Source organism: Microtus ochrogaster, chromosome 7 (assembly GCF_000317375.1).
Source record: "Microtus ochrogaster isolate Prairie Vole_2 chromosome 7, MicOch1.0, whole genome shotgun sequence".
Classification (NCBI taxonomy): domain Eukaryota; kingdom Metazoa; phylum Chordata; class Mammalia; order Rodentia; family Cricetidae; genus Microtus; species Microtus ochrogaster.
In genome coordinates this window covers 44,064,427-44,081,690 of record NC_022014.1, presented here as the reverse complement: position 1 = coordinate 44,081,690, position 17,264 = coordinate 44,064,427, and the positions used below count along the sequence as shown (strand labels likewise).

Below are 17,264 nucleotides of genomic sequence, written 5' to 3'. Positions count from 1 at the left end.
TTTGTGTATAAGAGGGCGACTGATTTTTTGGAGTTGATCTTGTATCCTGCCACATTACTAAAGGTGTTTATCAGCCCCGCATCAGAGAAAGGTCTGATCTCCAAAATGTATAATGAACTCAAGAAACTAGACATTAAAACTCTAATTGACCCAATTGAAAAATGGAGTACTGAACTGAACAGAGAATTCTCAACAGACTAAGTTCAAAAGGAGGTGGGAGGCTGGGAGGAGGCGGAAACTTGGTTTTTTTTAATCACTCAACTTTTATTCTGTATCTTCCTAGAAATAACATTGCTTTGTTTTGTGCATCAAGAACTATTTTTTTCTCCAAATGTCAGTATATTTTTTGTTTGCTTTTAATGTTGAAGTTATTTTTCATATGCACATTAGTGATGTTTTGTGCCCTCTTTGGTTTCATAAGGAAGCTGATTACTTTTATTTTAAATAAATTTAGCTTTAGGGAACTAATTATTGAGGAATTTTTCAAAAATGTCTTGTTTCTGTTACTGCATCACCTCTCAGGAGACTGTTTTGGTAAGAAATGACATAATTATTTCTCAAATAGGTTTTATCCGTTAAACTTTAAGCATGGATTTTTTTTGCCAATTGTTTCATTCCTGTCATAGCTTGAATTCTGCATGACAGAATTTTCATGTCTACATGCTCACACCTAAGTACCATGAATTTATAGCCTGCCTTACATGAGTATAGCTAGATAAGGACTTTTAATTTAAAAAAAAAAAACTTTATTCTGTAAACTTTTAAGTCCCTTTAACCAAAAATTCTGACTTAGTGCTGGGGACATGGCTTAACTGGCCCAGCATCTGACGGCTCTGGGTTTGGTCATAGGCACCACATAAATCAGATGTGGTGCTGCAAGCATGGAATACCAACACTTTGGAGGTGGAGGCAGGAGGATCAGGCATTCAAATTCATTCTCACTACTAGAATGTTGAAAGTCAGCCAAGGCTACAAGAGATCCTGTACCAAAAAATAATTCTACTTTTAGTTTTGTACTTTCTTCAACTTTGTTAGTACGAGTAGATCACCTCTTTGTGTCTTTGGATTCAGTACCTAATTTTATGGATCCAAAAATTCTTGGTTTTCAGAAATCAGACTATTGTTTAAACATGTCTTCCTACTTTTTCTGATTCAAATACTGACAGCTTTTCTTGTCTTCTCTTAAATAATCTTAAAATGTTTATTTTTTGACAGCCAGCAGTGCAAACCAAGTTGTAGAGAGGTAGTTTAGAGTAAGCGGGAATTGCTTACCAAATAAAACCTTTCTTCTCCCAAGAGTAAACTGATGTTTCTCCTTGGGAATAACTAGCATCATTTCTATCAGTTGTGTTGTTGTGCCTCTACTTCTCTGTATCAGTTAAAATAAATGTTCCTCCTCTCCAGCTTTGAATTGCTCTTATTTTAATTTGGTAAAAGTACTTGACTTCTTTTCATAAGAACAGGAATACCATTTTTCATCTACTTTAGCTGACTTAGCTCTTCAACCAGTGGCAAGCTAGAGAAAGGACCTGAGACAACCAGCTAACTAACAGTCTGTCTGCCATTACAGTGTTCCACGCCCTCATGTCTCCCTGACTATGCAGCTCTCTCTTGTCCTGGCTGTCCTTGTTTTCTTGCTATTAACACTCTGTTACTCTCCATTTTGTTTCGTTACATAGTCTGCCTAAATCTTATATTTTGCTTTAATATATTCCATATATTCCATATCGCTCATTTTTGTAGGTTGTAGTTTAATCTTTGCCATGATAATTGGTAAGTGTTCTGTGATCCTTTTTTTATAGCAAAAACAAGACAGGAGACTGTTGAGTAAAATTTACATGAGAACAGATACTAAGGAACATATTTCAACATAAGTCAGTTTAGAAAGAGAACTCTGATTTTGGTCTTTGGTGATGCTGGAAATCTTTTGCACTGTGATCCTAAGTTCTATAGAACAGTCTTACTTATAATTAAACAAATACTGGAAATATACAAAGTTTAACTGACAGTGTTTATGTTTTTCCTTCCTATGATTTTAGAATTACCTATGTAACAGTTCTAAGTGTTATAAAAGAAGAGTTTCTTGTTGTCCTAGGTAATGGCTTTTTAGTTAATATGTGTTTTTGAAACCTAAAAAGGGAACAAACTCTTCTTACTGATTTACATCATCTTGTGATTATCATGTGTTTGGAGGGGACACTTCCTGTTGTGTGGCTATGTATAGCTTAGTAAATATATTTGAAATTTGAGACTGGCAAATTTCAAGCAGTCTCTAAACATTCAGATTGAGTTTTTCTGCCAAAACCAGAAGAAGCAAATTCAACATTATTTGTGATATAGTAGAATTGCTTCCGTTTTATATTTAATTTTAATGTAATTTTCAAAAACATTTCATTGCTGTCTCTTCATTATAATTACTCTTTGGTTGCTGAAATGTTTTAATCTTAACTGCTTAAGTCATTACACTGAATTGAGTTTGTTGTTATACCTTGAGCTTAGGAATCCAAATTGTTTGCTATGTAAGTGCCTTCTAATACTTGAAAGTGATATATATCTATCTTTTGAAGTGATGGAGGCCTGAGCCAATCACAAGATGACAGCATTGTGGGAACCAGGCACTGTAGGCACAGCCTGGCTATAATGCCAATTCCTGGAACTCTCTCATCCAGCAGCCCAGATCTCTTGCAGCCCACCACCAGCATGTTGGACTTTTCCAATCCTTCAGGTAATGTTTCTATGTGATGTCATATGGCCAAAGTGGTACCTAATACAGTCACTTGTGTCATAAATACTGGTTTTGCCTGCAGAGTTTACCTCTGGTTTTTGGGTTCATGCAATAAGCCAGGGAAAATTATGTCTTTTTACCAAAGCAGGTTACTTCTTTCTAAATTAAAACTTCATAATAAGAGCATCAGTGATAGTTTTTAGAAATTGATGAGTGGATGGAATGAAAATAAATGACTGTAAAATTTATATCTCGGCACCTGAAGCTAAAGTTGTTTGGGGGGGAGGGGGGACTTGGTTTGGTTTGATCAAGAATTATTATCATAGTATAACATTGTTTTCCCTTCTAATGGTTTTCAGGATGGAGCATCAAGTTGTTTTATGTATGTGTTGGTGCCCAGAGGCATAAAATTTCACATAAGTCCATGATCTCATTGTAAAGAACCGATTATATGACATACACCACTTTTTCAGAAAAAAAATTAAAAACTGAATATGAAATTGCACCCAAAGGAAAGATGAGGGAAATGATCCCTCAGAGTGTTTCTAATTCAACTTAAATTTTTTGTTCTAATGCTTAAAGGAACAGTATTCATTTACATATATTTCAGTGCCAGAAAGAAAATACAAGTGTATTGGTAAAGTTTGTTTTCCTGTGGCAACTTAAATAAAAACCCTTCAACATAAGAGAAAACATTTACTGAAGGTTGTACTGTACATTATATAGCAGCCTAAAAACTCCCACGGTTTAACAAAAACCCACACTAGTGAAAGTAGTTGTGTACATTGCTTCCTCCCATTCCCAGCTCACGCTAGAGTTTCTGCACACAGCAAGTTGGTGTTGTGCATCATTCTTTCTGTAAGCCGTCAAGACTGTAGAGCAGATATTTTAATGAATCATTGTTTCACTTTGAAAGTTCTAGTAGTTCCTGTAAAGGGTTGTGTGTGTCAGAAGACAAATCAGAAATAAGTACAAAACTGGCTGCCAGTATATTAAGTTATTTGCTTTCAGGAAAGGTGAGCACTAAGGTGTCACAAAGGCAGGGAAAAAGCAGGCTAGGTTCAGTTCTGTGACATAAGAGGAAATGCCTGTACCAGGATGAGGATGTGTTTTGTAGATAAATGTTCTTTCTAACCACCTGTTCTGACAACCTGTTGCTTCATCATTTCTTGCCTACGTGTGTTTGACCACCTGTAGGTTCTCTCTGCATGTCCAGTCAGCTGCTTCTTACTCTAATGTGTTACTCTCGAGTACTCAAGCTCAGATCCCCTACTTTTCATCAACACTTTCAGCACCTTTGGTATTTTGGTTTTTTTGAGACAGTGTTTCTCTGTATTGCAGCCCTGGCTGTCCTGGAGCTCACTTTGTAGACCAAGCTGACCTCAAACTCACAGAGCACCGCCTGGCTCACTTTCAGCGCATTTTAATGACTTCTCATGTTCATCTTGTGGTAGAATCAAAATCTATTTTACTTTGTATGTAGGTGTTCTACAGTGGTGTTTCTTACACTCCATAGAAGATTCACAACTAAAAGAATTTTACACTCCCAGAGAACAATCTAAATATGCATGTTTTTTGAAAGCAGTTATTTAGAAAGGGCATATGATATTACTGATTTGCTGATTTTTATGATTATATTGCCATCCCAAGCATTTATAGATTCTCGGGATGAAGACAGGCCAGCACAAGGCCTGTTAAAAGTTAAGACACTTGCCTCCAAGTCTGACAACCAGATTTTTGTCGGAACCCACATGGTAGAAGAGAACTGTCTCCTACATGCCATCCTCTGACCTCTACATGCATGTATACATCATCATCATCATCATAATAGTAATAATAGTAAATAATAATAGGGTAAATAATTAGAAAGTGATGCTGAAGGAATAAAGAGGGACTTAAGGGAAAGAAGAGTGAGAAGTGGAAGGAGGAGGTGGACAGTATTCCACATGTAGAACTGTATCCGCCCTGAGGAGCAGGTACTTCTCAGATAGCTCTCAGATTGGATTCTCAGTTCTTTCCTTGAGAGCATCCTGGAAGGATACTGAGATGCTTTTTAAATCTGCTTAGAGAAAGTCTAATGCAGCTGAGGCTGTGATGTGTATGCATGTCATGTTACAGCTGGATACACCTATCAGCTCACTTTTGAGACCCCCCAAATGCACAACTTTGTGAAAGACTTATCCAGTAATATATTATTTGTATTTTTGTTGGGAAAAACTATTACCAGCTTTAAATTCAGCTTCTTACATTTAACAGCAATACTAAAAGTTAGCTCTGTCCACACACTTGATTGCAATGACTGTGTGTCATTAGCCAGCGTTTATTGATGTTTGTTGGTCAAGCTCAGCTATGTTGAGTCTGTATGCATAAAGTTCTTACTAGATCAAAATCACAGTGCAGGCAAAGCTGCAGAACTACTGAATAGTTTGATTTGATTGCTGACTTTTTATAATTTTGCTTTATTTTTGCTGCCTACAGCTGTTGGTTTTTACTGTAAGTATCTTGATATTCTTTTTTCTTTTGTGTATAGTTTGTTATTTTCAAAAAGGTCATTTGATAGAGAACTCAGTGAAGTAGGAAGCATAGTTTCTTTCCACTTGTGAGGTAGTGCTCATTGGTGTAAACCTTTTATTTATTTTCAGTGACTATGTATGTTTTTTCTTCATATAGAGACAATATACATGCCACTTTACAACTTGTGAGAAGTTTTTTAAATTTCTATTTTTTTTACTGTGTGTATGTGTAAACATGTGTCATGGAGTGCTGTGGAAGTACTTTTTCATCTAACATAAGTTGAAGCTTTAAGAGTATGGAGCTGGGAATGCAGCTCAGTTGGAGTACTCACTTATCTTGTAGAAGGCCTAATTCCGTCTGTGCAGCTCTCACAGCTGTCACAGTGGCACAGGCTTGTAACCCCAGCAGTTAGGTGGCGATCAGAAGTTAAAGTTCACCTTCAGCTTCGTGGCAGGTTTGAAGCCAACTTGGGCTACATAAGACACATCTCCAAGAATTTTTTTTTTTTTTTCAGTGTGGCTAAATGAAATTTGACTCCGGTCCCTCCTATACCCACTGCTGCTGCTGCCAAGTTTATATACAGAGCTCTTTGTGGTTACTGTATCATTTAGTAGCTAAAATCCTATTTATTTTCAGTAGCAAACTTAATTTTGTCTTATCTAAAGTTTTTGCTACTTTTTAATTATAAGTACAGATATCATGTACTTTTTAAGTAAAACTTTAGAGAAAGGGTAAGTACAAGTGTCTCCACCCTTCAGATTTTACAATAATTTACTTAGATCTTTTCACAAGTTTCGTTGAATGTAAAATATGACGTCAATCGAGCCCTTTAATTTAATTGGGATGATACACACTTCCACTCGCCATTTTATTTAACAGAGTTCCTTAAATATTTATGTATCTGAATGATATGTTCTACCAACACTGTTTAAAGAGATGGTAAAAATTCTTTAAACTAGTTCCAGTAATGGGCATTTGTGTTTTTTCTAAGTCTTTGTGTTCATGAATTGCCACCTGTTTTATAAATGCATTGTTTTGTGGAGATTTTGTCTCGTTGTATAAGTGCCATAAAATAAGTAAAATACTCACTACCAGTTCTTGATATGAGTAGAGCAAGTGTGGCAATAGTCTGCCATAGTTTTTGATGTGTGTGTGTGTGTGTGTGTGTGTGTGTGTGTGTGTGTGTGTGTGTGTGTGTTAGTGCATGCCCTGGTCACTTTGTGAGCTGTTCTACTTGTTACTGTCTTTCCTTGAACCACTTTCTACTCTCTTGAATATTAGTGAATTTCCTGAGGTCAGTGACTTGTCTGCTTTCTTTGCCACTGTATTTTCTTCACCTAAAACACAGTAGATACACAAATGCTCAGGTGGGGGCGGGAGTAGAGAATGAAAAAGTAAACTTTATTTTCTTAAAGATCCTTCTAAATACCTGAAAAATTATTCCATCTTTAGTGTAATCTCAAGGGCAGTACATCCTTAAAAGGTTTTGTTTTTGAAACAGGGTTTCTCTGTGTAGTGCTGGCTATCTTAGAATTTGCTAGGTAAACCAGGCTGCCCCTCACTTAGATCCGCCTACCTCTATCTCCCAAGAGTCAGGATGAAAGACATATGCCACCACAACCAGCTCCATAAAAGTATTTATTTACTTATACACACGAAGTTAAAGTTATCACTCTAGAGGGTGGACCACTACTCTACAGTTACAAATACTGACTACTCTTTCAGAGGATTTCGAGCCAGTTCCACAGGATTCGATAGCACTGCTGGAACATGGTGCGATCTGTACAGACAATCAAGCATACTCCCATACAAGTGAATAATCTTCAAAAATACATGCATTTATGCTCCAAAAATGTGTTTCTAGCTTTTAAATTCAGATATCTGGAATTTCTGTTTGTTTCATTTGTCTTATTTGTTTCATTTCTTAAAAATAAAATCTAGCTGGGCATTGGTGGCACACGCCTTTAATTCCAGCACTCAAGAAGTAGAGGCAGGCGGATCTCTGAAAGTTCGAGGCCAGCCTGGTCTATAGAGTTTCAGGACGGGCTCCAAAGCTACAGAGAAACCCTGTCTCACAAAACCAAAAATAAATAAATAAAATAAAATCTAAGGGTCTGGAGAGATGGCTACTCTTCCAGAGGTCCTGAGTTCAAGTCCCAGCAACCACATGGTGGCTCATAACCATCTGTAATGAGATCTGGTGCCCTCTTCTGGCCTGCAGGCATACATGCCGGCAGAACACTGTTCACATAATATAAATAAATAGTTTTTAAAAAAGAATGTGTTATAAAAATAAAATCTGAGGGGCTGGAGAGATGGCTCAGAGTTTAAGAGCATTGCCTGCTCTTCCAAAGATCCTGAGTTCTATTCCCAGCAACCACATGGTGGCTCACAACCATCTATAATGAGGTCTGGTGCCCTCTTCTGGCCTTCAGGCATACATGTAGACAGAATATTGTAAACATAATAAATAAATAAATATTTAAAAAAATAAATAAAATCTGAGGGCTGATGAGATGGCTCAACAGTTACATGCACACTTTCCACTAAAACTGCCCAACTAAATTCTGTCCCTGGGGCCCACATAGTGGAAGGAGAGAAACCAACTCCCAGATTTTGTCCTGCTTTCCATATAGGTGCTGTGACGTGTGTTTGCCCCTCCAGTCATACCAGCACACAAACAAATCAATTATATATAAATAAAATATGAATCTCTGAGTTAATAAATACTGTACACTCCAGGTCTTTTAAAGCATGTCTTTCTGGGACTGCAGTGATAGCTTAGGGGCAGAACTTGCCTAGCATATATAAAAGCCACCATCATCATCGCCCAAAAATAACTACTTTTAACGGAATTTTTGTGTATGCATTTTTGCTTCCTGACTAGAATTTGCTGTGATTATATCATTTTTTTCTTTTTGATTCTTTTGATCTCATATTTACTGTTCATCTAATTCTATATTATCTACATCTATCATGAGCCAAATACTTTGTTTGGCCCTGTACATGATTCTTCATCTGGCAGCGTGTTTGTAAATAATGTACATACAGTGATTCTAAAATAAACAAAGGTTGTTCTCTTGCTGGTGCCAGTGAGGAGAAACTGTTTTTCTTCTGATTTCACTGTTCTCTAGGTTGGCTTTCATGACATTGGCAGATTTATCAGGTTTCAGTTGTGATGCCTTTGGGTAAACCCTATTTACAGATTTTTTTTCTAGCACCTTTTTTTTTTTTAACTTGACTTTCTGTTATGTGACTACAGGAACAATTTGTCTTTCACCTAAGGAACAAATGTTATTAGAAAGTAAAGCTTTTGAGCCTTGTTCAAGATACACAACCCTGTGTTCCTTCCCAGAAACAGAGTGTGAAGTTGTACAAATCCCCACCCTGTCTGTGAATATATTCCCCTAAAGATGCCTATAAAGGGATAGACATTTTGCCATTCCCTCAAGGTCAAACAAGATCTCTTGCTGAAACTTAGCCTCCAAAACTGTAACAGAGAAATCCCACTTCTAGGGCTTAGAACCCAGTTCATGAAGAGTTTAGGTACACAGTTTGGTTCTTTATTAAGGAAAGTAGTATATGGTGAAACCCCTTCGCTCACTTTCCTTCTGACAGCCAGTCTTCTATTTCCTGACAGCAATTTCCAGCACTAGGCAGAGAAGCATGCCTGATTTGGTGAATTATAAAACTGTCTAACCTTAAGTTGTGTGAGCTCCAAAATAACAGTGCTATTAGCTACACATCAGAGACTCACTCATTGACAGAAACCTAAGCAAGAAGTATTGATTACTCAGATTTTTAAATACATCAAAGAAATATTGCTTGCTATCTCTTTCTAGAACAGAGGCTACTGAATACATGAACTTGACCCAGAACATCCAGCAGCTAACAAGTAGAATTACATCCATGTATATTCAGTTGAATCTTTAGTCTTGGGAGCTGATTTCTTTCTGTGTTCCCATTTTCAGGGTATAAGAGTGTGGGGGTATTTTATTCTGTAGAGTTGTTTTCCTACTACGCCTGTTCCATTATTCTCATCTTCCCTTTTGAGACAGGTCCCCCCCCCCTTTTTTTTAGCTAATGGTGCATAATAGTGCTAAGGAAGACAGTGCTGAGCAAATAGTATAAAGTCACTTACTGCCATCATCACTAGTCACAGCAATAAATATTCCTATATGAAAACACAACTTATTTTCATTTAGAAACTTAGCATTTGTTGATTTTTAGTGTCTGTCATTGCAGTAATCATTGTTCTAGAGGTGTAGCTCTTCGACGGAGGGGGGAGGACCTAGGACTTACCACAGGGCAGGGAACCCTGACTGCCCTTTGGGCTGATGAGGGAGGGGGACTTGATTGGGGGAGGGGGAGGGAAATGGGAGGCGGCAGCAGGGGAGAGACAGAAATCTTTAATAAATAAATTAATTAAAAATAAAAAAATTTAAAAAAACTTACATAATATCAGTAAAAAAAAGAAAAGCAAGACAGAAGGAGGAAATGTTTACATGTGTAAATTATATGAGTATATTTTAGGTAGTATTTATTTGCTTGTGGCAGAATCACAGAACAAAGATTGTTTAAACATATAAACATTTAAACACTTTCCTCTTAAAAAACAAAATAAATTTAATATAAAACAGAGAAAATGGACTGCACAGAGGTTGACTCAGTAGGTAAAGTATTTGTTGTATAAACAAGAGGACCTGAATTTAATACCTAGTATTCATGTTTTTTTTAAAAAACAAAAACCCTTGTGTGCTGCAGTGCACACCAATCATCTCAGGGTTGGAGAAGTGGCAAGTAGGAGATTCCCTGGAGTTATCACTGGTTCATCATTCTAATGTAATCAAGGAGCTCAGTACCAGCTCCAGGTTCAGTAAGAGACTCTTATCTCAAAAGACAAGTAGAGAGCCATTAAAAAAGATACCCAATGTTAACCTCTGACTCTGCATGCATACTCAACACAAACTCACACATAAACAAAAACACAACACTCCCCCCTTTAAAAAGAAAAAAAATCAAAAAAAACTAGGGAAAAAAAGATTGCTGCTTTATAGTTGAATAAGTGTTGGTGCCTTAATATGACTCAATAGGAAGAAACACAGGTGGTGCCAAAGAGTATTGGAAACTAGATGTGTTGGTGCACACCTTTAAAACTCTGGCACTCAGGAAATAGAGGCAAGAGTTTAAAGGCGGTCTGATCTACATAGTGAGCTTGAAAACCACCAGTACTACATAGAGAAACACTGTTTCAAAAAAAAAAAAAAGTATTGAAGACAAGAAAAAGGATAGCCTTTCAGAATAGCAGCAAGACAAAAATATAAGGTAATAAACTGTTTTAATAGAGACATGACCAAATTTGCTCTCTCACATTCTAGGATTATAAAACATAATTTTGGAGAAAGATTGGAAAGTGTGTTGCAAAGACCTGGAAAATATGCATACCTTTTCAGAGACCTTTTGAGAGTTGTCACTAAAGAGCTGGTCAGATTCCTTCAAAAGATAGTTTTATCTGCTGTGTGTGTGGGGGCGGGGGGGGTCTGTATCATACCATTTGTCATGTTAGAAAATGCTAATCCAAGAAAATCCAGTGCATCTAGGCTCCAGTACCACCTGCACTTGTTTGCACATTCACACAATACATATGGACTACTATTCTTCTCTCCTTATTAAAAAAACAAATAGCTTGTTGGCAAGAGAGATGGCTTAATGATTAGGAGCACTGGCTGCTCTTCCAGAGGACCCAGCTTCAATTCCCAGAACCCACATGGCAGCTCACAATCACCTGTAATAGTTTCAGGGGATCCAGTATCCTCTTTCGGCTTCCGCGGACACTGGGCATTCATGTGGAACATAAACATACATGCAGGCAGAATACCTATACACATAATTTTTTATTTAAAATAATAAAAATAACTTTGTAGAACAATAATAACATCAAATGTTTATAACATGTTAAATGAAAAATGTCTTCTGAATTGTCACAATTTTTATCTTTGTGAACTTCTATTAGTATCTTTCATCTGAAGAAAACAAATACATTTTTCTCATATCCTGTGTGAAATAGAAATGTATATTTCATTGTTTGGAGGGATCCTTGTACTCCAAGTTGTTTATTGGGGTGTTTAAGTGTTACTTTTTAAAATACTAAGGTTCATCTTTGTGTTTATATAGATATTCCTGATCAAGTTATAAGAGTTTTCAAAGCAGATCAACAAAGTTGCTACATTATCATCAGTAAAGATACCACAGCTAAAGAAGTGGTATGCCAAGCTGTTCAGGAATTTGGTTTGACTGGTGCATCTGAAACATACTCTCTCTGTGAAGTTTCTGTTACTCCGGAGGGTGTCATAAAGCAGAGAAGACTTCCGGACCAGTTCTCCAAATTAGCTGATAGAATTCAACTCAATGGAAGGTGAATGAGCTTATCATGAACATGCAAAGTGCCATTTGTAGATTCTCTATAACAGTGAGTGTTTTAGGTAGAAACATCATGCCGTTTTGCTACTATGTTCTAAGATTAAAATGGGATTTCTCTCCTTGTCAAGTTTTTATCTCCATAATTACATAAATGGAATCTTGAAGGGGTCCTTAGTCTACTCTAAAGAGGAGAGAGAACAGCCCTGTATAATCTGTGTCCAGCTGTAAATAGAGTAGGGTCTGTCTGTCAGCTGTGAAGAGGAGAAGAGGACATGAAGGTCTTTTGTACAAGGACAGATCCATACCACTTGCTGAGATGTAAGTTGTATTTATTATAGGAGAAACCACTAAGAACTTAATGTCTACAGATCTACTTTTCCTTGCCTCACTTGGAAGTTTTAGACAGGAGCGGTGGGGGAAATGGATCTAGTAGCAGCTACTGAATAGGGACAAAAACAAGTCTTAATGTACATGCTTTCTCTTGCCATCCAGAAATCGTATTTGCCATAAACAAATATGTATATAATATTACCCATATGTCAGATGCTATATTAATTTTTCATTGCTGTCACAATATACCTGACAGGAACAACTTTATGGAGGATGGATTTATTTAGTTGCAGTCCCTCATGGCAGGGAGTATGTAGCAGAGCAGAAGTAGATCCCATCATGGCATCCAGGAAGGAGAGAAAGAATGAGACCAGGGAGTAGGTATAACCTTCAGGTGCCTAACCCCAGTGACCTGCTTTCTCCTGCTCAGCCTACTTACATGAGCCCATGTGAGACATTTCTTATTCAAACCATACCCTTCCACCCTGGCCCCTAAAGACTAATGCAATCTCAAAATGCAGAACACATTTAGTCCATCTTCTAAGAATCCTCAGAATCTTAATTGCTCTGATTGTTTCACACAGCTTCTGTGTCCAAGTCCAAAGTCTCTTCTGAAATTCAGGGCAAACTCTTAGCTGTGAACCTTGTAGAATAGATAGAATAGATAGATAGATAGATAGATAGATAGATAGATAGATAGATAGATAGATAGATAGATAGATAGATAGATAGATAGATGATGGATGGATGGATGGATAGATAGATAGATAGATAGATAGATAGATAGATAGATAGATAGATAGATGATGGATGGAAGGGACAACGGGTAAACATTTCCATTCCAAGTGGGAGTAACACAAGAATAGCAAGAATCCAGCAAACCAAAATGTGACAGAAATCCATCGAGACAAACATTAAATCCTTTAGATCCATGCCTGTGTCCAAGACACATGGTGTCATTCTGTTGGCTTTGGAAGACCCACCTTTGTGTCCTCTTGAACTGTCTCCACTTGTTTTTTGGCTTTCCTTGGCTTGTCAAACATTCCACATTGATAGCATCTCCAACATCTTGGAGTCTTCATTGTATCTTCATCTTAACCTTCCACTTATCACCTGCCCAGGGCCTGCTATGGTCTTGACCCTTCCACACTTTGCCTGGCTTTCCAGCCTTTCTTTGAAAAATCTTAATGGAAGCTTCCATGACTAAAAGCTCTTTCCGTCTACATGCCTGCAAAAACGCTATCACATAGACAGTGCTACAGTCTGCTGCCAGGCTAGGCAGTAGAATAGCAAGCCCCTTTGGGTCCTAGTTGCAGTGGTTTATAAATGGTCAGATAGTTGAGCATGATAAAGTTAATCCTGGGAACACTTTATCTACTGCACTGTGCTAATAGGGTATTCCAGTGACTCGTTCTTTCCAAAAGAAAGTTTTTTACTCACATATTTTGTGTTTGTTTTTGAAGAACTGACAATGGAACCTTGAGCCTCTACATGGTAAGACCTCTACTGCTGAGCTATATCCAAAGCTTCTCTCTTTTTTTATTTATTACTTTTAATACAGGATCTCACTAAGTTGTCCAAGCACTCCTTAATAGAATCTTACTGTCTCGCAGCCCTAGGTAACTGGAATTAGAGGCCTGTGTTACAGGACATGATGTTGGAAATTTTTAATCCTAGCACTCAGGAGACTGAAACTGGTAGATCTGTGTAAGTTTTAGGCCAGCCTAGTCTACATAGAGGTCTATGCCACTGGATCCAGCCAGAAGTTATTTTTTAAATAAGTTTACAAGTTCACCCTCTTTTAACTGCAGCAGGAAAGGTCTGATCAACCCTTCAGACAGTTCCCTGTAATCCAGACACAGAGCACTTTGCTTGGCTTTTAACCAGTGGCTCTCAGCCTGTAGGTTGCAACCCCTTTGAGGGTTGAAAGATTCTTTCACAGGGGTGGTACATCAGATATTCTGATATGCAGAATATTTACATTATAATTCAAAGCAGAATCAAGATTACTGTTATGAAATAGGAATCAAAATAATTTCATGTTTGGAGGTTACCCCAACAGGGGAGCTGTATTAAAGGGTTACAGTGTTAGGAAGGTTAAGAACCACTGCTTTAAATGGTCCTGGTCTTTTTTAGAAGCATGCTTTCCTTAGGCCCAGCTTTACATAGGCTTCACTGGTGAAACTAAGTTAAAGATTCTACTCTTGCTTTTTGTTCCCAATTCTTGGCTAACCATAGCTAAAGCAGCTAGTAGGGCTAAAGCAGCTAGGAACAGCATTGCCTCACAGCCTGATATCTTAACAAGATTGAAATTTCCTCTGCCTTAAATTATTTTTAAACTTAGCCTCCAGCAGTGTCTTAGGATATGAACAAAATGTTCTTTGTTTAGAGGGTATCACAGACAACCTCTAATCCAGTAACCCATCTGAAAAGTCTCAGCCATAGTCCTATCTGTCCACATTTGTGTTGGCTTTCTCCTCCACAGAGTTCCAACTGAAATAGACCATCGAGCTATAGCTAGGGCATCCTAGGACTTCTGTGTCTCATATTCCCAAGGCCTTGCAGTTTTCTCTTACCAACCAGGTCCAAAGCTAATAATTACTTGGTAAGATTTAATTACAGCAGTTGACCCAACTTGTCCCGTACCAGTTTTCTGTGTTAGTTTCCCATCACTGCCCCCACAGAACCAACATGGCCAACTTAAGATCCTGATTTTGCCCTGTAGAGCTTTTATCCTCAGGATAACACACAATGATTCACATATACGAGAAGTTTCTAAAACTGGCTATCTTCAAAGTAATTGTCATCATTATTGTTTACAATAATAGATGTCAAGTGGCAGGAAGTAGAACTTCTCAAGATACCTTTTATTTTCCCATTTCATCTATAAGTGATTAATGTTTTTGTTAAAAAGCTTACCATAAAATGGTACTTTGGGGAAGCAAAAGTAAAATCAAGAAAGTATTCTTATTAAATGACATCTATTTATGATCACATTTATAATTTCATTCCCATTTAGGTATTACCTTAAAAATAACATGGAAACAGAAACATTATGTTCTGATGAAGATGCCCAGGAACTACTTAAGGAAAGCCAACTGTCCATACTACAGCTCAGCACCATTGAGGTTGCCACCCAGCTTTCAATGAGGGACTTTGATTTGTTCCGTAATATTGAGCCTACTGAATACATTGATGATCTTTTTAAATTAGATTCTAAGACAGGAAATACTCACTTGAAACAATTTGAGGACATTGTAAACCAAGAGACATTCTGGGTTGCCTCAGAGATTTTAAGTGAATCCAATCAGCTCAAAAGAATGAAGATTATTAAACATTTTATTAAAATTGCACTTCATTGCCGAGAATGCAAGAACTTCAATTCCATGTTTGCAATAATAAGGTAAGTTTGTACAGTTATCTGTATAATGATTTTTCTCATATATAAGGCATTATCTGCTTAGGTATCTCATGTCTAGAAACAGAAAAGTTTAGAAAACTTTTGTAAAGAGGGGTGCATATGTTTGTGTTTGGGTGCATTCTTTTAGCATTGGTTTTTTTCAATATAGATAATGTCATAAACTGGTGTCACATGTCTTTCCATCGCACTCCACCACACATAACGTAGTCAAGTCTCACTTGAACTCAGAATTTGCCAGCTCAGCTAGTCTCGATAGCCCTCTTGCCCCAGGGATCCTGTCTCTGCTTCCTTCACATTGGAATCACAGGTGGGCCACCATGCCTACCAAGTGCTGTGAATCCAAACTCAGGTCCTCACAGTGTTAAGACAAACACTTGGCCATCTCCCCAACAACTAGTAAGTTTTTATTGGAATATGATTAGATTTAATGTGTGTTCCATTCTGATGGTGATGGCTCGCTCTGTTTTTAATTTATTCTGTGTTTCATCTTTTATTTAAAAAAAAGCCATTTTTTCAAAAAACACCATTGAATTCTTTTGTGCTGGCCAGCTACAGCTGGGCATGGGGCCTACCCTATCATGTGGTTCATATACCCAGAGAGATTCCATTGGAGAAAACTAATTTTTCATTTGGTAATGGGTATTGGCTGCAGATAGCTCTTGGTTAGGACTGGGAGCCTATTTCCATTTCTTCCTTCAGTATTGGTAGTTTTTCTTGTTTGAACTTGTACAGGCTCTATGAGTTCTTATGTATATCAGTGTCGCTGTATCTGGAAGATGCTGTTTCTTTGGAGTCATCCATCCCCTCTGGCTTTTGGAATCTTCCACCTCCTCTTCCACATAAATCCTTAAACCCTAAGAGGAGTTTGATGAAGACAACCCATTTAAGATTGAGTGTCCCAAAGCGGTGATAGCTGATCAAGGCACTGACCTGAGTCCTAGCATGATGTGGCCACTGGGAGTTCTGGATAAAAAGTGTTTCTGGGGACCAGTGGCTGACAAAAGAAATAGAGGTGGTCTAGAACAGAGGCTAAGAGGAAACCTTTTTTGTTGTTGGTTGTTTTGTTTTGTTTTTGAGACAGGGTTTCTTATGTAGCTCTGGTTGGCCTGGAACTCTCTGTGTAGACCGGGCCTCAAGGTCACGAGATCCACTTGCCTCTGCATCTCAGGTACTGGGATTAAATGCATGATCACCACCCTCGATAGGAAAACTTATTTTAACTTTTGAGTAAGCATTTATATTTTTGGTGCCTTTGCTTACTCCTGCTTGATCTTGGCTAATTTTTGGCAGACATTCTAGTTTAGGACTTGTTACTTGACAACTCACAGCTATCTGTAACTTCAGTCCTTGGGGGGATCTGATGCCGTCTTCTGGCCTCTGTAGGCATCAGACATGCATGTGGTACACATAATACATGGAAACAAACACTCATACACAATAAAATATGCTGCTAGAACCCCATACATATCTTGGGTCTGTTTCTGCAGTCTGTCCCAGCAATTTAACTATAGTTGCTAGAGCTTTAAAGAGGTATTGAGTTCTCCTAGGCCTAGTCAAGGTCTTTGTTCCTCTCCTTGTCCTTTGTTACTGGCATGTTTGATACAAGTTTCACAGTGAATTTGTCTAGGTCTTCTAAAAAGTCTTATGAATATTTTCATTGAGATTACACAGAATACATAGATTTATTTAGCATTAGCTCGTTTACCCTAAAACACTGCAGCCCTGCTTTTTCTTTTCTCTGTGATGTTCCTATAGGTCTTGAACATTTATTTTAATGTTCAGTATGTCTTATTACTGAATGACATCCTTATACTGTTCTGACCATTTGTTGCTTCCTCTGAGTAATCTGCTGTT

The 17,264-nt window shown here is 37.7% G+C and overlaps 1 protein-coding gene across 15 annotated transcripts in view; it reads left to right on the top strand.

Annotated features, from left to right (window-relative positions):
- Nucleotides 1-17,264, top strand: part of Rapgef6 (Rap guanine nucleotide exchange factor 6) — a 174,236-nt gene that overhangs the window by 122,594 nt on the left and 34,378 nt on the right. For 6 of the 15 annotated variants that reach the window (XM_005350060.3, XM_005350062.3, XM_026780215.1 and 3 more), the window contains 3 exons: nucleotides 2,568-2,725; nucleotides 11,414-11,654; nucleotides 15,009-15,392. In XM_005350060.3, the coding sequence (XP_005350117.1) occupies nucleotides 2,568-2,725; nucleotides 11,414-11,654; nucleotides 15,009-15,392 (783 nt within the window). Of the gene's footprint in view, nucleotides 1-522; nucleotides 535-2,567; nucleotides 2,743-5,203; nucleotides 5,219-11,413; nucleotides 11,655-15,008; nucleotides 15,393-17,264 lie in introns of those variants that run through there. The other 9 variants (XM_026780213.1, XM_026780210.1, XM_026780216.1 and 6 more) reach the window with 4 other exon arrangements.